Raw genomic sequence first — 25,983 nt, forward strand, 5'->3', positions numbered from 1 at the left:
TATTTTTAATGATTTAAACCCTTAAATTCAATGCTCCAATTGTACGTGTGACCTTCCTCAGGTTGTACCAGCTTTAAGCACCACAAAAAAATAACTAGTTGATTTTACTGAAAGGGTTTAGCTTTTTCTTGAGGAAGATCACACATTCTTAACACGGAATCGCACAAAATCAGACCATTTACATAATGGAAAAGACTTTTTATGACTCATTTCTTTCTATTCTTTTTATTGTTTAATTCCATTGCTGGAGCAGGTGCAGAGGTCTTCAGAGGCTGAGGACATTATGAACAGCCCATTATAACTGCCACGTTCCATCATTGAAATGAACGTCACATAGTTTTGCCCCTGTAGCAGTTGAATTTGAATAAATGTTGGTGGATTAGGAGCACAGATGTGGGGCTCTGGGAGTCACAAGGAGCTAGTGAGGACCTTACTGAGTCTACTAGCATGTTAGCTGAATTGTAATCGAGTTACAATGAAACAATGTGGAGTGAGGGGAGGAAAGTTGGAATGAGAACCAGCAAGATTTGAATAAAGAAGTGTGGACCAGAAAGAGAGAGAGAGAGAGAGAGAGAGAGAGAGAGAGAGTAAAATGAGAGGGAGAGACAGAGAAAGCCCAGAGAGATAACAAGAGAGAAAAGGACTCTTTATGTTGCTGCCAAATCCTTTAATTTTGTGTCACAACACACACATTTTCACATTTTTCTATCTCAGCTCTCCCAAAGGCAGAAACACACTGCCTCTAATCAATATCGACTTTAATCTGATGGCAGTCCCTGCATGAAACACTTAAACGCGCGCGCGCGCGCGCGCGCACACACACACGCACACACACACACAAACACATTCTTATTTTCCATCTTCATCGCTTAAATCAGACTTTCAATACAAATCTGATAAAAATTCAGCGCTTAACACTCATGGCCCATGGACCATGTCTCATCTCTTTAGATGTTGTGACTCATATAAACAATATGTATGAATACAGACACCAAAAGCCTCTTTCTATGCTTGAGACTGTGTGTGTGTGTGTGTGTGTGTGTGTGTGTGTGTGTGTGCGCATGTTTTTTTTTTTATCTCGGTGGGGACCAAATGTCCCCACAAGGATAGTAATATCTGACATGTGACCTTATGAAGACATTTGGTCCCGATAAGGGAACCTTTTTTTTTCAGCTTCAAAAACTAAAAAAGAAAAAAGGTTTCATTTTTGGTTGCTGGCGATAAAGTTAAGGTTAGATTTAGGCATATATAGCATCAATTAGCTGCATTAATAATTATGTCAATGGAAGGCCCTTACAAGGAGAGTAAGATAAGAGAATGATGGTAAGATAAGTGTCCCATAAAGAATGGGACTTAAATCTTTCTGTTTACATAATTTCCCTTTGTTACTTAAAATAATGGGCTGTAATATAATGTCATATAAATCTAATATATATGTCATGTATTAATGAACTGAACAGAGATTTTTTTCTCCAAACTTCTGTCTTAGATAAAATGGTTTTGTGCAGAGTGAGCTGGCATTGGAGGTTTTAAAAGCCAGTGTCAGCGTGTCATTACAATCTGCAGATGAAGCGCCTGAGAGAAAGAGATTGTTGGAAAAGAAGGATTGGTAATGGATTTCTCATAGCTCCCTTTTTGACAGGCTTGCTGGAAAAAACCTACCACATACCAGAGATAATCTGATTTTAGTCCTTTTTAGCTGAACATCAAAGTATAAATTTGCACATGACATGCCATTTGTATGCATCAATGATGAGTAAATAGAGGGATTCATTTTCATCTTATTTCATCATATTTACATCAGAAAAAAGTGGTAGCTAGTGGTAACATCCACACAATATTTCAGGTCCAAATATTGAATCACTCAAGCTAAAAATGACTCTGTTGACATTTCTACGAGAATTCATTTGTTGTCTTTCGCAGCTTAACCTTTATGGCCCATTTAGATTTTTACTAAATATAAATCTAGAAACCTTATGTTCTTTGCCATATTTCATTTCTATTTTCAAATTTCCGGCCGCTATCAAACTTCCCCTTTATCTCCATGATCCTAGAAAAGGTTGCAGTTCAGCAGCAAAGATCATACTGCTATAGAAATCACATTCATTAAATCGTTCAGTAGGGTTTTGGCCTCATCGTAGTGACATAGCACTGGTTAAAGTAGTAAATGACCTACTACTGTTTTCTGATCACGGTTGTGTCGCCCTGCTTGTATTACTTGATCTCAGTGCAGTTTTTAATACAATAGATAACAAAATTTTTCTAGACAGTTGTTGGAGTTCAGGAAATGACTTTTCCCATCTTATCGGTTGACATCAATTTTGTTTTGTTTTTTTATGGCAATTTCTTTACGCATACAAAGGCTTCCGACAATATGCTGATAATACATAGCTCTATATTTCAGCAAAGCCAGATGCCAGACACCAGCTTAATACAGCTGAAGGATGTGTAAAGGATGTTAAACACTGGATGCTAAGTAACGTCCTCCTACTTTATTCTGACAGGACAGAAGTACTTTTACCAAGGCTACAGGCAGCTAGAAGTAAGCTTTCTGATTATGTCTGGGACATAATTGTGACTGTAACTGTAACATAATTGTAACTGTGACTTTTCAGTAATATTGTGTGAAGCAAATAAAGTTATAAATGACCTACTACTTTAAAGCTCATGTATATAACATGACTCAGAAGCATTGCTAAGCTAAGAAATATAATACAATGTTGCTACATGATACAGAAAAACTAGTTCATGCTTTTATTACCTCTAGGTTGGACTATTGTAATGCCTTGCTGTCTGGATGTTACAGTAGGTACATAAACAAGCTTTAGTTAGTTCATAATGCAGCGGCCAGTGTCCTTACTAGAACCAGTAGTTTTTACCACATCTCCCCTATCTTATCCACACTGCACTGGCTCATAATAAAAATTTGCCTTGATTTTTAAAATACTACTAACGACCTATAAAGCACTGAACGTACTTACTCAGTAATACTTGAGTGAGCATTTGGTGTATTATGCTCTGCCACACCTGCTTCGATCAAATAGTGCTCTGTATTAGTACCTAGAATAATAAAGACTTCTACTTTTTCCTACAAAGCCCACCAGTTGTGGAACAATCTTCCAATTGCTGTTTGAGACTCAGACACAATCTCAATTTTTAGGTCCAGTTAAGTCAGACATTTGGTTAAATATATTTTTCTCTAAGGTAATTAAGATGCAGATGTTGGGGGTTTATGGGCATAGAAAGTTATGGTAAACTGTTTTGATGCTTCCTAAGAACTCCTGTCATGATCATAAAACCTGTCCTATGCTCTTCCTGGTCTCCTAATAGTAATAGACCTGTGTTTCTGTGTGCTACATGCATATAAATAAATTCCACATGCCTTCAGTACAGGTAGTATTCTTTGTCCTTATTCTATACGACTGTTTAATGTAATGATCAAAATCCCACTAAGCGGTGTCACCCAGTCAAGCACCGGTTGGCTTGCGAGTCTCTTAAGGTTTGTTTCTCAAAAGAACTATACAAATACATTTGACAATGTAACAAACACCATTTACTAAGCAGTGAAAGAACCTTTTGCAACTTAGCATACTAAGAGAACAGGTTATTAGTTGTTGTTATTATTAATAAGCATGGGAAATGTATTGTTAGTGTCTCTCACCGTGGCAGGTGAAGCCACTTCCAGGTCCATAGGTTCAAAGATGAGGCTCATTTGAGGAGACATTTGGATGATCTCACCGCTCATCAGGCACAGTTTCTTATTGTCATCAAGCACTGTGTTCATGTTCTCAATCCACACTGCATCCACAGGACCATCAAAGATCAGCCACTTCCTGTCTGGTGTCTGAAGAGATGAAAAATGTGTTTTTTGCTACACTGGCTGAGAGGCCAGCCTATAAGGGGCATTTTCGCATTTTCACGGACTGACTAACAGATTGAGTGCCACTGTTGAAACATGCATGCGTGAGATGTCTAGCTACACTAAAATAAAGGAAATACAGTATGTGGTCAGATTTAAGAGATTGAATATAGCTTACATGGAACTATTAAATTATGTAGAGTGTGATCAATTCATGTAGAAAGTAAACGCTACTGGGAAGAAATAATTACTGTATAGCATTAAACTAACATGATCCAAGCATGTCAACTAGAATAGTGAAGTGATAAATGTTGATTCTATGAGCTTTTTTTGCCAAGCCATCTAGCGAGCTGGTCTAGAAGAGGCATTTTCTCACACTGACTGGCTGACTTACTTCCACTGTTGGGTTTGAGATCAAAAGATGAATGTGAGAAGAGAGTTTGGAGTTCCAACTTTTATTTCCTGGTATTTATATGTAGATGTGTTAAACAACATAGACCATAGCACATTTTGTTTCAGACCACCCAATTTGTAGGTGAGCAAAAATATTGGAACATGTGACTGACAGGTGTTCAGCTATGCCAAAGGTGGAGAAGGTTCTTGCAAGCTACCTCTCTCCATCGAGGGCAGGTAATTTAGGGGGGCCGGCTTTGCCATCCAAGCCATGTAAGGCCACCTCGGCATTGGTAGGCAAAGTTATGCGGCAACGGGTCTCACTTGTTGGTCACTGCCTACAATGGCAGTGTTGCAGGCCTACCAAGCAGACCTGCTGAGTGAGCTCGACATATGATGGCATTCTGCCAGTTCCTTCCCTGTACTGTTGAGTTCACCCGGGCATCCACAAGTGGAGTCCAAGCCAGCGCTAGTGTGAGGGAGGCACAGAAGGTGAGTGTGGTGACCTGCCTCCCCCCGCAGAAAGCCGGGGGACCAGGCGGTCACAGTAGCGACCTGCTAATAGGCCTGATCTGAGAATGATCATAAAGGCCAAGCAGACAAAGAAGGAGTGGTTCTGAGGGACCATGGAGGGATATATAAGGGGAGATTGTTAGGGCAGTTAGCCCCCAGTACTATTGTAGGGCCTCCCCTAGCCAAGGCTTTCCCAAGTTTTCAGTGTTCTCTGCTCAGCGAGCTGTCACAGGGCAATGAAAATCTGATGCTTTCCCTCCAACAGAATGTGGAAAAGTTAACTGACGTCACGTCTGTACGCTTCTCCCCGATCGCTCTGCTCCCACAAGTTCTAGCAAGAGTTCGCCAAGACCATCTATGTCTGCTGCTAGTAGCATTAGCCAGCTCAAATATGGTTCTCAGAGATGATATCCCTGCTAGACAGCACTCCTTAGGAGATTCCCATCCACAGGGATCTACTGTCTCAACCTGAGGGCTGATTTATCACCCTCGGCTGGAACGATGGACACTGTGGGTCTGGCCCCTGAGGGGCACCAGCTCATAGATTCTGGTCTCACAACTGAGGATGTAGAGACCATGCTGAATGTTAGAGCAACATCCACAAGGATATTATATGTGCTGAAGCGGCAACTTTTTGTCTCATGGTGTGAGGAATGTCAGCTAGACCCAGTAAACTGCACAACTGGAGCTCTTATAAGGACGTTTCTCAGCAGGGTTGGCTCCTTCTACAATCAGAGTCTACATTTTGGCCTACCATTTTGGCCAGCCATGCTCCTATTGATGGAGCCTCTGTGGGGCAACATCCTCTAACATCGAGGTTTATGCATGGTGCCAGGTGGCTGAGGCCCATCTGCAGGCCACGCATACCTTTAAGGGACCTTTCTGTGGTCCTGGAAGGTCTGTCAGGTGCCCCATTTGAGCCCTTAGAGTCAGCTTCAGAGAAGCTTCTGACTCTAAAGGTAGCTCTTCTGCTGGCCCTGACACCTCTTAAGTGAGTAGGAGATCTACAAGCTCTCTCTGTTGCCCCTTCCTGCCTTGACTTTGCCCCTAGATTAGCAAGGCCTTTCTATATTCTAGGCTTGATTATATTCCTAAAGTGCCTACGTCTGCTGCCCAGCCAGTAGTGTTGCAGGCTTTCTGCCCTCCTCCATTCCCCACACCTGAACAAGAGAAATTGCACCTACTGTGTCCAATAAGGGCTCTCTGTAATTATGTCATAAATAAGTAAATAAGTCAGAGCAGCTGCTGGTCTGCTTTGGCAGTGACAGTAGAGGTGATGCTGTGTCGAAGCAGTGAATCTGTAATTGAACAGTGGAAGCAATCTCTATCGTTTATGAGGCGCGCAGTCTGCTACGCCTCTGGGCATAATGGTTTGTTTCACTACAGGGATCGCCTCCTTAAAGGCTTTGTCCAACGGGGTACCCTTACAGGATGTGTGTGCTGTGGTGGAGTGGTCTACGTCACATACATTCATTCAATATTACAACCTGGATATGCATTCCACCCAGGGCCTGAGTGTCATGCAGTGACCCTCGGGCTCAGATCTCTTTTGAACAGGCCATGCCCTAAGTATGATGAAATGGGTATTCTCATTCCCACAGCATGAAGCTCATGCAACATTGAGTTCCCTTTGAAAAGGAAAATCTGGGTTACGTATGTAAACCTGTTCCTTGAGAATGGACGAGACATTGCATGGCTTTGTCATACTGGAGCATGCCTGTGAATTGCGTCTTCGCTTCAGATAATAGAGGCTGTCGGCGCTGTTCACAGGTGCTGTTATATCACACAATGCGCTTAATTGCCACGTCACCTGATCATGGCAGGCCTATAAATAAGCATGATGTTACACAAGCTTAAGATACCAGTCATGTGCGATTTTCAATTTGTTGTTAAAAAGGATAAGCTAACATGAAGGTCAGAGATCTGTCTATGAGAGAAAAGCAAGCCATTTTGAAGCTGAGAACAGAGGAAAAATTGATCAGAGGCACTGCTCAAACATTAGGTATAGGCAATACAACAATTTGGAATGTCCTGAAAAAGAAATACACCACTGGTGTACTGAGCAACAGACACTGAATGGGTGGACAAAGGAAAAAACAACTGATGACAGAAACATTGTGAGAGCTGTGAAGAAAGACCCAAAAACATCAGTCAGTAACTTCAACAACAACCTCCACAGGGCAGGGGTTGAAGGTATTACAATCCACCATTTGAAGAAGACTTCAAGAGCAGAAATATAAAGGATAGACCACAAGATACAAATCACTAATCAGCATGCAAAATCAAAAAGCCATATTGGAATTCACAAAGAAATACAGAGTTGAGCCACTAAAGTTCTGGAACCAAGATTAACCTCTACCAAATTAATGTAAAGGCCAAAGTGTGGAGAAAGAAAGGATTTGCTCATGATACAAAACATACAAGCTCATCTGTAAAACATGGTGGAGGTAGTGTCATGGCTTGGGCTTGCATGGCTGCTTCTGGAACAGACTCACTAATCTTTATTTATGATGTAACTTATGACTGTGGAAGCAGAATGAATTCAGAAGTTTACAGGAACATTTTTCTACCAATTTACAGAGAAATGTATCCAAATTAATTGGGAGGAACTTTATCATGCAGCAAGACAATGATCCAAAACATACAACCAACTCAACAAATGACTTTATCAGGGGGAAAAAGTGGAAGGGTTTAGACTGGCCAAGTCAATCACCAGACCTTAACCCAACTGAGCATCATTTCACCTCCTGAAGAGAAGACTGAAGGGAGAGGGACAAACAAACAAGTGAAAGAAGCTGTGGTAAAAGCCTGGAAAAGCATCGCAAAAGAAGAAATCAACAATTGTCGATGAGTTGCAGGCTTGATGCAGTTATTGTGAGCAAGGGATATGCAACCAAATATTAAGTGTTATTTACTTTAATTTACTTCAAGACTTATCAGTTCCTATACTTTTGCCTGCAGAAAAATTGGGTATGATACAAACGGTTCAATGTTTTATGTTGCTTAATGTGACAAGTTGAAATGTGTTAAGTTAAATAGTCAAATGGTTTAAAAAAAAAAAGAGTTAAAAGAGTGTTTATTTTTCGCTGTTGTTCCATTTTAATGTGTTAATACATGATGATTCAAATGAGTATAACGCTGATCGGTCATCTATTAGGATGGTCTGAATCCTGCACTCTGGGATCGATTGCTTTAGTCTCTGCCCATATACCTGGAGGAAAAGCAGTAATTTTCCATTCGAGTAAAGCTCTCATGGAAGTAGCACCGACCGTCTTACTTGTGACTTATTTCTCCTCTATATAGATAGGGGGACAACATTTTGGAGGCACCGCTGGGATTGCTGCTCAGATGTCCAGTGCCATAGCCTGTACATTGAATTCTGCACCAGCTAAATCCCCCATACTACACCCAGGCAGGCTGCAGCGAGGCATGTGTTGCTGTTTAAGGACGGCTGGAAGTTGGTGGTCAAGTACACATTTCCTGAGGCCAGTTAGAGATCATCGGGGACAGTAGAGACCCACCAGTTCAGAATCAACTCCTACATGGTTAAAGGCCCCTGCACTGTCAACATGTCAGCCCTGGAAGAGCTACAGGAAGAGGTAGGAGAAATGTTGCACACCCTAAATAGAGACAAATTACTGTGAATCTGTGACTTTTTGAAGATATCAGGCGTACAAAGAGCAGATGTTAAAGGAAAATCACACATCTCATTGGTGACTCACATTCTAAAGCACCTTAAAAGAGAGGAAGTGGCAGAGCAAGACGACAACGGGATGTCAGAGTTATTACTACTGAAAGACAAAATTGCAGATATGTTAAGTGGCATCAATAGTGAAAGGGCACACACTGAACATGACATTCAGGAGACAGTGACACAGAAATAAATGGATGAACTGAGTATTGCAAGTGAACAGCAAAAATTTGGAGTCATGCAGACTACTACGGTCAATGCTTCTGTTAATAGTTCTGTGCACCAAGCTACTGCAGGCTCTCCAATAAACACCAAATCTTCAGCCAATGCCCAGCAGCAGCCAAGCCCACACTGGCGCAAAGATTTCAAAATCTCTGGACAAATAGGCAAACCTGGCCAGAGAGATAAACTGACATTTTCCAGCCTTGCTCATCAGATTGAGAATGGACTAAACAGAGGTTATCCTGAAATAGAGATTATGGATGCTGTGATCAGAGATCAGCGGTGATATTTCTCCAGGCTTGCAGCTACACAGCAGCTTGTAGACTCTTCCCGCAATGAGGTGCATTCTGCGTTCCCACTTCCAGGAAAAGAGCACCACCGAGCTCTACAAACAGCTAGCTTCAGAAGCACAGCATAGCAAGGAGACACCCCAAAGCTTTGTAATGCGGGTCTTAGATCTAAGACAGAAAGTATTATTTGCATCCCAAGAGTCAGAATCACGGCTTAAGTATGAGCCAGCTCTAGTCCAGCATATGAGTCTACACACAGTGCTTACTGGTCTCCAGAATGACAGTATCAGGATAGACATGCAGCCCCTTCTGCTAGATACTGAAACCTCAGATGAGCTTTTGTTAGAGGTTAAACACTGTATGTGCAAATGAGGGAGAACGAAGAAATAAAAAGAGGTATAGCACCCCGTAGCCAGCTATAAGTGTAAGTGTGGTCCAATCAGAGGATCCACCACCTACAAAGTGCTCCATGAAAGAAGCTAGAGCTAAGGTACCACCTGAATTGATGACTGAGTTAGCAGAACTTAAGACAGGTGTTGCTTCTCTTAAGGGTCTTAGTGCAGAAATAGCTCAGATTAAGGACACACTACAACAGCCTATGTTTCAGCCCCAGTCCTATGGGCCACCTTCAGCGAGGATGTCAGGCAGAGACCCCCAGCCAGTTTCCCACGAGCGGTATTATAGCAGCCAGAGCCAGTCCCAAGCCCTGGCCCCAACACAGCCCCAGTATGCCCCTCACCTGTACACGAACTACTTTGCTCACATCCGAAGGAGGTGCTTTGTCTGCCAGCAGACCAGATCCAATGAACGTTGTACGCACTGCTACCGATGTGGGAGTGGAGAACATTTCCAAGCTGGGTGCAAAATCAGAGAAGTTAGACCATCAAGAGAGGCTCCTTTAAACGAGAGAGGGTTACCACTGAGGGACGAGTGTTAACCATAGCTAGTGGAACGTCCCATAACTGTGCAAATTGTGGCAAGAAAGATTCAGCAAAGGAGCTGAAGCAATGACCTCACCTCAATCACCTCACTAGTTGGCAGACAGTGTTTTGTTGAATGCTATCTGAATGGTCACCAACTCCAAGCTTTATGGGACACAGGGTCCCAGGTGTCAGTCATTGATGAAAAATGGAAACAGGAATACTTACTGAGCTTCAGACCGAGAGATGTTTCAGAAATCCTGGACTCACCTGACCTCACATTGACTGCAGCAAATGGAAATGAAATGCCTTACCTGGGATGGATTGAGACATCCTTCCGGCTCGCCTCAGAAACTAACCAAGCCAATGAACTGCTGATTCTAATGCTTGTGATGAAAGGGTGTCACTGTCCCATCATAGGTTTTAATGTCATCGAGCACATCTTGGCAAAGACTGATAAGAGCAAACAGTACAGTACTGTGAAGAAATCTTTCCCAAGTCTCAAAAGAAATAAGGTGAGAGCTTTCATACAGGCTGTTGGTGCAGAACAGGTAGATGAGTATGCAGTGAAAACAAAGAAAGAGATGGGTGCAGTACCAAAACACAGTAGCATTCAGATTGAGTGTCGTGAAGCTGCCCAGCCTTTTAAAGATGGCATGACCATGTTGTTTCAGCCAGACCTGAACCCCCAGTGGCCAGATGATCTTGAGTTCTATGATACACTAGTCAGAGAGTTTTTCCAGTCATCACTGTTGATATTTCTAACCCAACTGACCATGACATTGTTTTGCCAGGGCACACTGTAATTGGCACAGTACAAACCGTAATGACTGTGTTACCTGCCCAGATTTTTTAAAAGGCTTTAACACCAGCCACCATGAACCACACCAGCATCCAGGCCCATGTAATGGTAGTGAACAGTGGGATCCACCTGTAGATGTAAGTTACTTGAAAGAAGAACAGAGACAGATAGTTAGACAAATGCTCAGAGAAGAGTGTCATTCCTTATCAAGATCAGACAATGATATTGGCTATATTGAAAGATTGCAAATGGCCATCTCTCTTAAAGACCCAGAACCAGTCAAACGCACATACATGTCAGTACCCAGGCCACTGTACCAGGGGATGAAAGGTTACCTACATGACCTAATAGCACAGGGCTGGGTTAGGAAGTCGAACTCGTTGTATTCTTCACCTGTTGTGTGTGTGAGAAAAAAAGATGGCACCCTTCGGTTGTGTATAGATTACAGAGACTTGAACAGTAAGACCCATTCTGACCACCAGCCCATCCCTAGGGTCCAAGACATCATGGACAGTTTGGGTGGTAATTCCTGGTTCTCTCTTCTAGACCAGGGAAAAGCTTACCACCAGGGATTTACTTCTGAAGAGAGCAGACCAATGACAGCTTTTGTTACTCAATGGGGACTCTATGAGTGGATACGCATCCCTTTCGGTATGCCCCTTCTGCTTTCCAATGCTGTATGGAGGAATGTTTGGAAGGGCTCTGGGATGACATCTGCATCCCTTATCTGGACGACACACTGGTCTTCAGCAAAAGCTTTGAAAATCATGTGGAGGATGTGCGAAAAGTGTTGAAACGCCTCGGAGAGTATGGCATCAAACTCAAACCAAGTAAGTGGGACCTCTTTAAATCTGAAGTCCGTTATTTGGGGAGAATAGTCTCTGCAGAGGAAAGTAGAGTTGATCCAGCAGATTTTGAAGCAATGAGGGCCTTGAAACTCATCAGACCACAGAATGTGGGCCAACTCAGAAAAATGCTTGGGTTACTCACCTACTACAGGCAGTACATTAAAGACTTTTCCAGAAAGGCCAATTGCCTGTATGATCTCTTGAAAGCAGATTCAAATGAGGTCCCTGAAAACACAAGAAAACCAAAAACAAAGAAAATGACTCATGTTATGCCCTCAAACAAGCCAATCACGTGGACCGACCAGCACCAGCAGGCACTTGAACAGCTAATTGACTGTTTGCTCCATCCACCAGTGTTAGGGTTCCCTGATTTCACTCAGCCATTCATAGTACACACTGACGCATCACATCAAGGCTTGGGAGCACTACTGTATCAAAAACAAGATGGCAAACAGAGTCATTGCCTATGGCTCCCGCCCGTTGACAGCAGCTGAGAAGAACTACCCCTATCATGCAGGCAAGTTACAATTTCTAACTTTAAAATGGGCAGTCACTGACAAGTTCCGGGATTATTTGTACTATGCTCCAACCTTCACTGTGTATAGTGACAACAACCTGCTCACGTATGTCCTGTCCACTGCAAAACTGAATGCAACCACTTCCAGGTGGGTTGCAGAGTTGGCTGATTTTCACTTCACAATAAAGTACAGACCAGGGAAACAGAACAGTGACGCAGATGCTTTGTCAAGGATGCCACTGGATGCAGAGTCACTGATGAGAGAATGTTCTGAGGAGATGCCACCTGACGCCATAGCTGCCACCATTCAAGCCGTTGAGGTTCAAGAAGCGAGCCTGCCATTTTCAGCCGTATGTATGTCAATCTCCACCGAAAGTGAGATAACCACTGCATCAGTCAGTCCTATATCAAAAGATAAGTTAAGAGATACACAAAGATCGGACCCATGCATCTGTCCTGTGCTAGATACTAAACTGTTAGGCTCCAAACTGCTAGCTAGAGAGCTAAAGACATTCAGCCCAAAGACAAAATGCCTGTTTAGAGAATGGGAAAAGCTGACAGTAGACAGTGACGGCATTCTGTACAGGAAAACCAAAGCCCACAAACAGTTGGTCCTACCAGAACAGTACAAAGGAAAAGTACTGGAAGAGCTGCACAATAACATGGGACACCAAGGTGCCGACCGCACAGTATCTCTAGTACGTGAACGCTTCTTTTGGCCCTATATGCAATCTGACATTGAGCACTATGTGACAAAAGCTCGTATCCACCTTGACTGATGCAAAGGTGGATACGAGTACATCCTTGTCATTGTTGACCATTTCACCCGTTTTGTTCAAGCATATGCCACCACGTCAATGTCAGGGAAAACTGCTGCAAACCTCATCTTCAATGACTTTGCTCTCAAGTTTGGGTTTCCCTCCCGCATTCATCATGACCTAGGGGGAGAGTTTGAAAATCAGTTGTTCACTCACTTAAAGAAACTCAGTGACATGGCCGGGTCCAGAACAACACCATATCACCCAATGGGGAATGGTCAAGTGGAGCGGATGAACAGGACATTGTTGCAAATGCTTAAGATGCTGACTGAAACACAAAAATCGAACTGGAAAGAGTCTCTGAACAAACTGGGGTATGCCTATAACTGTACCTGTCGTGAAGTGACAGGTAAATCACCATTTTATCTGCTGTTTGGGAGATCACCTAGGCTTCCAGGTGACCTGCTGTTCAGACTGTACACAGAGTCAGGATCCAGTCAACCAGATTATGTGGAGAAATGGAAACGGGGTATGGAGGAAGCATATGCCATTGCAAATGAGAATGCTCAGAAAGCTGCTGAGAGGAGTAAAAGGTATTACGATACCAAAGTGAGGAGTTCAGTGCTACAGCCTGGTGAGCGGGTCCTGATCAAAAACCTGACACCAAGAGGAGGACCAGGTAAACTCCGTGACTACTGGGAAAATACAGTTCACACGGTGGTGAGACAAATGGGATCTGATCTGCCGATCTATGAAGTGAGACCAGAAAAGGGTAAGGGACGTTTCAGGGTCCTGCATAGAAACCTGCTCATGTCCTGTGATCACTTACCTTTTGAGACACAGCTTGAAGTAATTAAAAATGACAAAAGTAAACAGAAAAGAAGGCACATGCATGTGTGTCAGCCAGAAGACTCATATGAAGCCAGTGGAGATGAATATGACCTTCATTATGAGCCAATTCAGGTCCCCACACCACCAGCAGTAACTACTGAGAGACATGTTAAGCAAGAGAGACATCCTGAACATGAGCCTGAACCAGTAGAACAGAGAGTTGAACTAGCAGTCCCTGTTGCCATGCCAACCCAGCCTCTCATTGGAGATCAGCCAGAAGAGCTCATCACACCTGAAAACGTGCCGGATGAGGAGATGAACGTACCTGCTGAGAATCTGCCTGATTCACCAGATGCCTCTCCTGCATCCAGTGCTGCTGAACATGCGGAGCCGACCTACCAGCTACCACAGAGAGCGAGACACCCGCCAAGGTGCATCACCTACAATCAGCTGGGTACTCTGTCCTGCTATAGTATCCAACACAGCTGCAGTTATTGCCTTTCTACCCTGCACCAGGACTGGTCCCATGGTTGCCACCCTTGCAGCCATACTACCTTCAGCCACCCTGTATGTATGGACTCCAGCAAACATGAGTTTACAGATGTGACATACTGAAATAGAACCATGAACTACTAATGGACTGTTTTCATAGACTGTTTTCATGGGCTGTTGAAATGAACTTTGAATTTGTAGACTGCACAGATCATTGAAACCGATGGACTGTTGATCAGGAGTATGTGCAAAGACTCTTTATGGACTGTTTATACAGTAGCCAGTCAACAGATATGGACTGTGAATATGGACTGTTGACATATTTGAACTGTGATCTTTCACCTAAGTACCACCTTACAGAAGAGGATTTCCAGTGTCAGGTTCTTGAGAGACTGTTGAAAGGACAATTGTTGGATTGATTTAATGTTGAGACGACATTTATTTTGTAAGGGAGAGTGTGACAAGTTGAAATGTGTTAAGTTAAATAGTCAAATGTTTAAAAAAAAGAGTTAAGAGTGTGTTCATTTTTTGCTGTTGTTCCATTTTAATGTGTTAATACATTGATGATTCAAGTGAGTATAATGCTGATCAGTCATCTATTAGGATGGTCTGAATCCTGTACTCTGGGTTCGATTGCTTTAGTCTCCGCCCATATACCTTTAGGAAAAGCGGTAATTTTTCATTCGAGTTAAGCTCTCGTGGAAGTAACACCGACCGTCAGGCTTGTGACTTATTTCTCCTCTATATAGATAGGGGGACAACATTAACGCATTTAGACGTAAATAAAAGCTGAAACCTAATCTCTCATCTCATATCCATCTTTTCATATGAATATGATTTCTCACCTCATATCACTCCCAAATGTCTTTGGTTTATAGCACAAACAAATTAATTGGCCTTGTGGTTCCAGTAGTTTTGGAGGGGACTGTATTTTGCCTCCTTTCTGGGCTTTTTCGTGACCTTACTGCCTTCTTTATGCAAAGGAAATTGAAGTGCACATTTCAATCATGTACAGTGCATCCGGAAGGTATTCACAGCGCTTCACTTTTTCCACATTTTGTTATGTTACAGCTTTATTCTAAAATGGATTAAATTCATTATTTTCCTCAAAATTCTACAAACAATACCCCATAATGACAACGTGAAAGAAGTTTGTTTGAAATCTTAAAAAAACAAAAAAAAAAGCACATGTACATAAGTATTCACAGCCTTTGCTCAATACTTTGTTGAAGCACCTTTGGCACCAATTACAGCCTCAAGTCTTTTTGAGTATGATGCTACAAGCTTGGCACACCTATTTTTGGGCAGTTTCTCCCATTCTTCTTTGCAGGACCGCTCAAGCTCCATCAAGTTGGAAGGGGAGCGTCGGTGCACAGCCATTTTCAGACCTCTCCAGAGATGTGCAATCGGGTTCAAGTCTGGGCTCTGGCTGGGCCACTCAAGGACATTCACAGAGTTGTCCTGTAGCCACTCCTTTGTTATCTTGGCTGTGTGCTTAAGGTCATTGTCCTGTTGGAAGATGTACCTGTGCCCCAGTCTGAGGTCCAGAGCGCTCCGGAGCAGGTTTTCATCAAGGATGTCTCTGTACATTGCTACATTCATCTTTCCCTCGGTCCTGACTAGTCTCCCAGTTCCTGCTGTTGAAAAACATCCCCATAGCAGCATCGTGGTGGCAGCATCATGCTGCCACCATGATGCTTCACTGTAGGGATGGTATTGGCCAGGTGATGACTGGTGCCTGGTTTCCTCCAGACATGATGCTTGCCATTCAGGCCAAATAGTTCAATCTTTGTCCTGGTCTTGGTGCAAGAATCTTTCAGGTGCCTTTTGGCAAACTCCAGGCGGGCTGTAATGTGCCTTTTACTGAGGAGTGGCTTCCGTCTGGCCACTCTACCATACAGGCCTGATTGGTGGAGTGCTGCAGGGATGGTTGTTCTTCTGGAAGGTTCTCCTCTCTCCACAGAGACACACTGGAGCTCTGTCAGAGTGACCATCAGGTTTTTGGTCACCTCCCTGACTAAGGCCCTTCTCCCCCGATCGCTCAGTTTAGCCGGGCGGCCAGCTCTAGGAAGAGTCCTGGTGGTTCCAAACTTCTTCCATTTATGGATGATGGAGGCCACTGTGCTCATTGGGACCTTCAATGCTGCAGAAATGATTCTGTACCCTTCCCCAGTTCTGTGCCTCGATACAATCCTGTCCCGGAGGTCGACAACACTTCCTTGGACTTCATGGCTTGGTTTTTGCTCTGACATGCATTGTTAACTGTGGGACCTTATATAGACAGGTGTGTGCCTTTCCAAATCATGTCCAATCAATTGAATTTACCACAGGTGTGCTCCAATTAAGTTGTAGAAACATATTAAGGATGATCAGTGGAAACAGGATGCACCTGAGCTGAATTTTGAGTGTCATGGCAAAGGCTGTAATACTTATGTACATGTGCCTTTTTTGTTTTTTATTTTTTAATAAATTTGCAAAGATTTCAAACAAACTTCTTTCAAGTTGTCATTATGGGGTATTGTTTGTAGAAAATAATAAATTGTATACATTTTGGAATAAGGCTGTAACATAACAAAATGTGGAAAAAGTGAAGCGCTGTGAATACTTTCCGGATGCACTGTAAACCACTATAACAGAATACCTGAGAGGTGGCAAAGGCTCTGTAGGTCACAGCAAGTATGCCATCTGACCACTCATGAGAGACAGGGTCAAACTGACCATACAACTGACCCATGGTTATAGACTTGGGGTTAATAACAGTGATCTGAACCTTGTTCTCATCCATCAGGCCCTGCATAGGAGAAAAAAATATTAATGTTATTACCAGAACATTATTAATATTATGTGCATTTTATTTAGTATGCAGTTAGAATATGTTACCATTTACATCTTGGGAGTTTGTGAACAATTGTGTCTGCTGTTTTCCACCCAATAATTTGGAATCATCATAACAAATAATTTAAGTTTTCCACTTAAAGGGTTTTATCATTCCAAAGTCCAAATGACATTCAATCTCCTACATGATCATGTAAATTATAGTCTATATCTATAATCTCCAAAAACTAACGTCATCCAGTCTTCCTGAATGAAATTTGTACTGAAGATAAGTTTGTGTTTATTATTTATTTATACAAACATCTTTGGTCTGAATATGCTGTTTACACATAATCTTCTATGTGCTCTGGTCCTCATTATGCTGTGTGATTGGTACAAATGCTGTTAGCCCACAAAAAACACATATATTAATTTATATATTTGTTTTTTCTTTGTTCTTGCTGAAGGCTAACAATGAGAATGTTCTTAGGTAATTGCATACTATCCATCAAACAAGGAAGAAGTCTAATGAACAGAAAATTGCAAGACATGAAAACATCCGGCATCACTACTGGGCAATATCCCTCACCAAATTTGCAGAACAAGAAGTGAAAAAAATTGGGTTATTGGGGGGGGGGGGGGTTCAAAATGGTGGGGTGGGGGGAGGATTCAAAATGGTGGAAAATCCAATATAGCAGAAATGAACATTATGGTAACATTGTGGTTGAACTTGACTTGACCCAAATAATCAGAGGAAAGCGGAATCATGTTTCTACAACACTGTGTTGAATTATCATTGTAAACATATGTCCAACTTTGCCCTATTGGTGGTGCTAGAGGGCTTGAGAGTCGTACACTCAAAGTACTGTTAAGGTAGCTGAAACTGTGCTCAATCACTGTGCCAAATTTCATAAAGGTGTATGAAGCATTCTATGGGCCACCATAGACTCTCATGTGGAAGATGAAGAAGAAGAATAAAACAGTGTTCTGACAAACACTGGTGGAAAGGTTCATTTTTAGACATTGGAAATGTAGTTCCTTCAAGCTCCACACTCAGCCCTGTGTTATTTTCATCAGACTACGGAGACTGGTGGATTATTGAACACAATTACCATATATTTTTATGTCAATTATCATGACTTATCTCCCAGCTTCCTTTGTGTTTCCTTCACACAAGTAGGACCTCAAACTAAAACTATTTTTGGTCATTTTGGTTTTCCACAAATAAATTACACCAGCAAACTATAATACCTTAGATCAGTGAAGGGTTAACCTTACTTGAATATTTAGTGTTTGAGTTTACAGGGACCCAATATTTAAAATGCACTTAGAGGAAAATGGTCTTTTTAAGTCAAGTGGAAATAGAAGATCTCCAGACTTTCTTTATGTGAACTATCAACAAAATAACATGAACTACATAATTATTATGAAAGCTACTGTGGCCACCTTTTGAAATATTTAGGTTCTCCTCTCTTATTTGTTAATACTTCCTGAATTTTAGAGCTGTGAACTCGACTTCCAAGTGGGGCAACTTCAAGCAAGCAGCTCTGCTTGAGATTCATGTACTAAATCTGCAATTTATGTCTCGTGACATGTGGGTTATACCGCTTGTACTACTTTGGCTCGTTCTCAAAATTCCTTTTGAGGTGGAGGCTGAGATAGGAAGTGTGGATCCTCAGCCTGCCTACACCTATTCACAGCTATTTGAGAAATGTAGCTATTTGAAAGCTCAGTTTGAGTGAAAAGGTATGGATAAAATTTACAACATGGCTGATTATTTGAGATATGATCTCTCTCACACACACTTGGATGTACAGGTCTGAACAAACATTCCTTACTCATTAGGTCATGGTATTATTGATGTCAGCTTTTATTTCTGGGCATAGTGGTTTATTTTGAATTAAATATGTGACAAGACTGATGTGTAAACAATGATAATGTGGTAAAGAATACAGAAATGGTTATACGGGCACTCTTCTGTTATACAGATGAGGATAATATCTCTAGCTGCAGTGCATATAATATTTTTGCCTGAAATCTTATACAAATCTTATAGATTTTGCCTAAAATCTTTACAGAATGCATGTATAGTATTTCAACATCGGTTTGATAAACTAAGGGAAAGAGTTCTATTTTTAGTACATATAGTTTACCAAACCAAAACACTTGATGCAGCTGGTGCAGTGTTGAAATTATTGGCACTCATTAGTTAAATGGGCGGAAAACATTGTATAAAATAAAACTTATATGCAATTAAAATTTTCCACTCAAACAATAGATGTTAATTTGCCAACTTCATTGGCACTCATGGCAATGAAATTCATATCTGTATTTCAATTTAAATCTGATGTTCGCCTCACACTGCCAGGGTTTCGGGTTCGATTCCCGCCACTGCCCTGTGTGTGCGCGGAGTTTGCATGTTCTCTCCGTGCTGCAGGGGTTTCCTACGGGTACTCCGGTTTCCTCCCCCAGTCCAAAGACATGCATGGTAGGCTGACTGGCATGTCCAAAGTGTCTGTAGTGTATGAATGGGTGTGTGAATATGTATGTGACTGTGCCCTGTGATGGATTGGTACCCTGTCCAGTGTATACCCTGCCTTGTGCCCGATGCTCCTTGGTTCCCCGCAACCCTGAAGAAAATGCGGTATAGAAAATGGATGGATGGATGGATGGATGGATAGATTGGCATTCATCACCATCACCCTCCATCAACATGAGCATACTACATGCACCCATCCAAACAGCAAGAAGTATTGTGAGGGAGGTAAAGAGGTTTTACACAGCTTTCATACATCAGTTGATTCCACCAACATAAAACTGTCTGAAAGTGTTGTATACTTCCTGGAGACAACGCACAAAACCGGACCTTCTTCAGTCCTCATTAGAACTGCAATTGGAGTCATGCGGTGTGGTCTGATAAGAACAAGACATTTTTTGTCTGTGCACACCGTCAGGATGTTGGGCAACACTAGGGCTATATACAAGGAACTGTTGGCTTGCTACAGAAACTGAATTAATTATTCAGAATGATCAGATAATGTGTTAAAACCAGCGATAAATACATATACAAAAAGAAGGTGCACAAAGATCAAGTTCATGATCATATTATACAGTGTTCAATCATGCTTAGTAACTGCCTGGTCAGTGTCATGGGGGTTTAATTCAGACCTCTAGTTTGTTTATTATTTTTTTTATATACTGTATATTTTGGGAAATAAAACCAAAAAATTCATTAAAAGACATCGTGGGCAAGTAGAAACAATAATAAAAATAATAATTCCTGAACACAATTCTAACTGACCAATTATGAATTCAAGTGACAGATGAGGCCGAGGAACTGTCAGAGCCAGAATTCACAAGCCATACTGGTAGTGCTGGTATTTCTAACACTGCATATTTCCCTGAGTTTTCCACTGTTGGTGTGTAGTGGTAGGGTTCCATCCATCCATCCATCTTCTACCACTTATTCCTTTTCAGGGTCACGGGGAACCTGGAGCCTATCCCAGGAAGCATCAGGGTGCTAGTCCATCGCAGGGCACAACCACATACACACACACACACCCATTCATACACTACGGACACTTTAGACATGCCAATCAGCCTACCATGCATGTCTTTGGACTGGGGGAGGAAACCGGAGTACCTGGAGGAAGCCCCCGCAGCACGGGGAGAACATGCAAACTCCGCACACACATGGCTCCGGCGGGACTCGAACCCCGGACCCTGGAGTTGTGAGGCGAACGTGCTGTGGTAGGGTTCATTAAAATAATAATAATAATAATAATAATAATAATAATAATAATAATAAGTCTGGTTTACGCCACACTCACATCAGATTTAAATACAGATATGTATACTTGGAGTAATAAGCAGATACAGATCATGGCATTGCATTACACCTCTACAACAGAGACTACATTTACATGCTGTTACGTCCTGAGACGTAAGGGAGTAGAATACGCAAGCAGGTGCAGGTAAAGACGTTCATATTTAAAGGAGACAGGCAGATAAATCCAAATCGTGAAACAGATGCGTAGTCAAAAGCAGGCAGTGGGTCGGGCGATCGGCAAACAGGCATAAATGGGGCAAATCAGGAATCGATGTCGCGGTCACAGAAAACAGGGTCAAAACACAAAACAGGAAACATAAAGATATGACAGGGAACTGGGAGCGGAAATACTAGCGTGGTCTAAATGAACTAATCTATCGTGGTAAACTAACTAAATCTTTCAAGGTACGTAACATGGACAATCTACTATTATACTATACTATATCTAATACTCCGCGAGATGTACAGGGAAGCGAGCGGTATATATCCCAAACATAATCAGTGCTAAGTGCTGGCAGCTGAGAACAATAACGAATACAATGTTTATATGCGTACAGGCATTGGAATATTGTATACGGTATACATGGTTGTTGTAAGTATGTCTGAGTTGCCATTCCTAAATACCTAGCTTGCAGCTAAGCATCTGTTAGCAACCACAATTCCTTGTGGACTGAGCATGCACATATATCTCCTTTCAGTGGATTTTCTGAATAAGGTGTTTACATGCAACGCATTTCCAATTAAAACAGGCATATACCAGGGGTGGGAATCAGAATATTGTCTTAATCTGAATTGGGCAATCAGATTACGGTGTTTACAACATGACATAATACTGATTAGAATATTGCCAAATTCTGATTAATTTCGGAATATTGATGTGCATGTAAACAGTCAATGAAACAGTAGCATCTCCATTTTGCAATGGTCATTTCATCAGGGCTCTACGGTAACAATTTTTGAGGAGCACTTGTGCTATTATTTTAAAAATTTAGGAGCACAGTAAAAAATTTAGGAGCATGGTTGAAGTTGACTTTTTTTTTTTTTTTTTAAGAGATGGTAATGTTAATGTGCCACAATATAATGCACAAGTAGGCATGAGAAAACTTGAGCTTGACAATTATGACAGAATTTAGGAATATAGTGTGAGCCATGACAAATTAATTTACCTTCTGATAATCTAAATTGAATATTTTCAGTTAATTTTACAGGCTGTATGCAAAAAACAACTGTTAACCTGTTCCACCTTGTAAACAAATACAAAAAACCTCAATGTTCAGTCTTTGAAGTCTGCTCCTCTTAAATATATTTAAAGCTACACTATTAGCCATTTTCCAAATTCTCCAAAGCCAGTTCTCAAACCGCTCTGTGTAAATTGTGTATATATCTAAATAATCTCATATAGAATGTCATTGGGTGAATTCATTTACCCGCCAGATGCAAAGCGCTTTAGTTTAATGGTGTTCATTACTGATGCTCCGATCAGGATTTTTACAGCCAATACCGATTTCTTGTCATCTTGATTGACCAATACCAATCCAGATACCAATCTTTTTTTTGTTTAAGCTTTAATCAGGAGGTCACTTTTAATTGAATTAAAATAATAGCAATGACGGATACTGTTGGTTAATTGATAAATGAACAAGCATAAAATATTTATTTTTAAATATCTTAAACAATAAAGAGTCCTAATAAAAAAGTAGATGAATATAAAAATGATCCATATTAGGAAAAAGAAGGCTAATAGCCTTCTAAAGAAATAACCTACTAATATATTCAAATTGATATTAAATGTAACCCATAGTAATTAAACATTATTTCTCATTTCATTTATATTTTATGAATTTATTATGTCTATTTTTTATATTCAATTATTTATTTATAACTTAGCACATTTTCTGTCATTACATTTCATTAGTTTTTTTGTTTGTTTGTTTGTCAGTTTTAGATGGGTTCCCCCAGTACAGTGCCATGTCTGTTGATAATATTGCGTGACCAGTAAAAGATGGCGGTTTGTGAGATCGGCAAGTTGAGAGAAGCAGCTGATATACAGTTACTCTTTTCATCATAATGGGTTCTTTGCAGTATTTGCACACTTGTTTGGTTGACTGAGGTGATGAAAAGCAGTGTGAAAGTAACTGTTGAGCATTTTGGACTTCCTGTAGTTTTTATTCTGATTGTATTATACAACTCCGAACAGGTCACTCCTAACTATTTTTCATAGTCGCACAAAGTACTTTTCAGTCACAAATGCAAGTGAAATGGTCGTACTGTAGAGCCCTGTTCTTCTGTCTCCGGATTTGAACCCTATTGAATCAAACATGGTAGGCCACATATTAAAATCTCAGAATATAAAGGAGCTTGAAATATTTTGTATAGAAAAGATCCTCTACAAGTGTCTCCAACCTTTTTAGACATAAATTTGAGTCCAGTATTTTGCAGAAAAATCTTTTCTGTTTGAAAAAATATGGACTAAAAAAACTAGATAATTTCTCCATATTTTCAGTCTCAAAATATCATTGTGTTGTGTGTGTGTTTTTTTTTTTTTCTTTTTTTTTTTCATGAAGGGGACCAATAATTCTGGAGTTGACAGAATAGTATAGTATAGTCTATTGTATATTTTCTGATGTCATTTCTGAAAATGAGAATTTATAAGCAGATATTGTACCCTCCACCACAATATTATGTGTTATGGATATCATACATTGAAATTTTCACCTTTCTGTTCGTTTAAGAATAAGAAAAGAAACATGTTACCTTCTCACAGATATCGTTCAAGGCAGCAGCGAGGACTCGATAGGCACTCGTCTTCCCTCCAAAAGGCTCTCCCACCATCATGAAGCCATGACGCACGATCATCATCTCAAAAACCTGCAGGATCTTCTCTGCAAAGAAATCTGTTACCTGCAAGTTCATCTTCTCACTGTTCTCTTTAATGGCCTCCAGCAGGATGCTATAGTCTGGTTTTGGGAGTTTTACACCAGGAAAAAGATCTGAAGTGATTCCCTAGAGGGAATTAGTAAAGGAGGAAAAGTAGTTACAAAAAGAGACGTCAAATGGTCCGAAATTAAAATCGTGTCCATACAAAAATGTGAACTGAAAATCAGTAGTAATCATATATAAACTTTAAACTTATAAACTTTACATCTTAAAATAAAAAAGGCATACACTTTTACCTCAAACAATGGCAAATTATGAGTACACTGCACATCCTATCAAGTGTAAATATTTTGAATATGGGCAAATTTATCTACTATTTCTTATTATGAGGTTATTATAAATTAAATATAATATTCAGCTTGTTAGATTCTTCTTTCTAGAAACAAATGCCTATAATTAAAAAAATGACCTGGTTTAATAAGATAGGTTTAATAATCACATTTGGTTTATAGTACTCTAATAATAGGAAATACTAGATAGATCTGACTACATTTAAGATAATTTTACTTGCTAAGTAGTGTAAAAAGGGTGTAATGTCTGCTTTCACAATTATTAGCTCAGCAATGAGTGGTAGTTTGCCATTAGTAACTTTCATATTAATAAAGGTAAATAAATCATATGCTAGATAAATCAAAGGTGCTGTCAGATTTGCCAACAAAAAAACATTTTAGCAAGTAGAGAGGGAAAACAACCCTTTTATCACAAAAAATGTACTGTAAGTGGAACAAATGGCTAATTTTTTCAGATGTGCGTCAAGCATCAGTAAGAAAACAAGCGAAAAAGTCCTAATAAATAGCAGCTCCTCCAATTTTGTGGTCTCCAAAAGACCATAGCCCCGCCCACTTGTTTTCTATTGGCTTAGAAACCAAAGTTTCACAGGTAAGCATCTACCTAGATAAAGTCAGACCAAAGCAAAAATAACAGCTACCAGAAGCAATTGCGCATCTTTCATGTCCAGTGTCCTTTCTCCTTCAGTGAATTGGCTATCTGCTGGCTTAAAGCTACTTTTTCTGACTGTAGCATCTGGTCAGAAACTCATAAAAACTATGTCAAAAGCGTATATGCTGGCACTTCTGTACAGTTGATGTATGTTGAGCTGTGTAAACAGGCATATGCAAATTTTACCTCAAACAGTGGCAAATCATGGGCTAAAAATTTGGGAAGGTTAACATCGATGATGGACCTCAGCAGAAGAATGTCCTCGTTCTCCTCAGGGAACTTCAGCTGTGACATTTCAAAAACACAGTGAGGATGTGTGAGAAGGCAGAAATGGAGAAATAACCAAATGGAAAGGAAAGGGCAACCCTCGAGGTTAGCCTCGAAGTGAAAGACTTATCACACATACAACTCTTTGATGTCTTTTGGGGAAAGTCTCATTCACACACTCCTCATGTGCATTTTTTTTCTCATTCTTTACTATCGCTGCCATTTACGAGTCAAGCCCAGGAGGCTGAGCGCTTACTTCTTCACTCCACAAGTCATTCCGCAACAGGACGAAAGGGTGCAGTCCCGAGTGTGATGATGCAGAAAACAAATTGGCATCGAAATGGCATGCATGCATTCATTTTCAGAAAGCTGCATAAAAAGATACTGTGCTGAAATAGGAAAATAGTGGAGGGAAAGGGAAGGTTTTGAGGTCAATATCTTTTCCTAGACCCTAAAATCATCCTGATTTTTGCTAAAGTCTGAAATCCATTTTGGTGGCTTACGTGCTTTCTTTACAATGAGGGAAAAACAAGAGCGCACACCTTTTAGATTTTTGAAATTTAATTAAATAAACTATCAAATCATATCTAAACATTGATGTTTTTATACTGTATGGACATATACACAAAATATACCATAGTTTAAAGCTCAATAGCATTTGAAGACAATGACTTACAGTCACAAAACCGTCTGGAAAGTGTTCCTGTAGGTGTCACGTATGATGCACACCTTTTGGATTTTTGATAAAAAGGTGTGTGTTATAGCTGACACCTAGATGAACACTTTATAGTTGGTTTTATGACCAAGTCATTCCCTTCAAATGCTACTGGAGTTAGAAACATGTATACCAATACGTAACTTTAGAGACAGTCCCTTAATTTGCGCATATCTGCGAATACCGAACGTCCAACGTCAAGCCAACTTTATCCCAGTCCGCTAGGTTAATCTTCTCTTGTGGCTTGTCTGCAAAATCCCACCACTAGGGGCCGGCCCAGAGTAACATGTTACAATAGTATCGGCAATCCATTGCTCTTCCTGTGAGACCCGGATGTGAAGACTTG

General features: G+C 40.9%; 1 protein-coding gene across 1 annotated transcript in view; it reads right to left on the reverse strand.

The window, feature by feature from the left end:
• Window positions 1–25,983, reverse strand: part of dnah7 (dynein, axonemal, heavy chain 7) — a 134,330-nt gene that overhangs the window by 61,518 nt on the left and 46,829 nt on the right. Inside the window, exons 30-33 of the mRNA XM_053627875.1 lie at window positions 24,842–24,940; window positions 23,534–23,782; window positions 16,778–16,927; window positions 3,662–3,844 (exon numbers count right to left, since the gene is read on the reverse strand). Of these exons, the coding sequence (XP_053483850.1) occupies window positions 3,662–3,844; window positions 16,778–16,927; window positions 23,534–23,782; window positions 24,842–24,940 (681 nt within the window). The remainder of the gene's footprint in view (window positions 1–3,661; window positions 3,845–16,777; window positions 16,928–23,533; window positions 23,783–24,841; window positions 24,941–25,983) is intronic.

The sequence above is a fragment of the Ictalurus furcatus genome, chromosome 6, assembly GCF_023375685.1.
Source record: "Ictalurus furcatus strain D&B chromosome 6, Billie_1.0, whole genome shotgun sequence".
Lineage (NCBI taxonomy): Eukaryota > Metazoa > Chordata > Actinopteri > Siluriformes > Ictaluridae > Ictalurus > Ictalurus furcatus.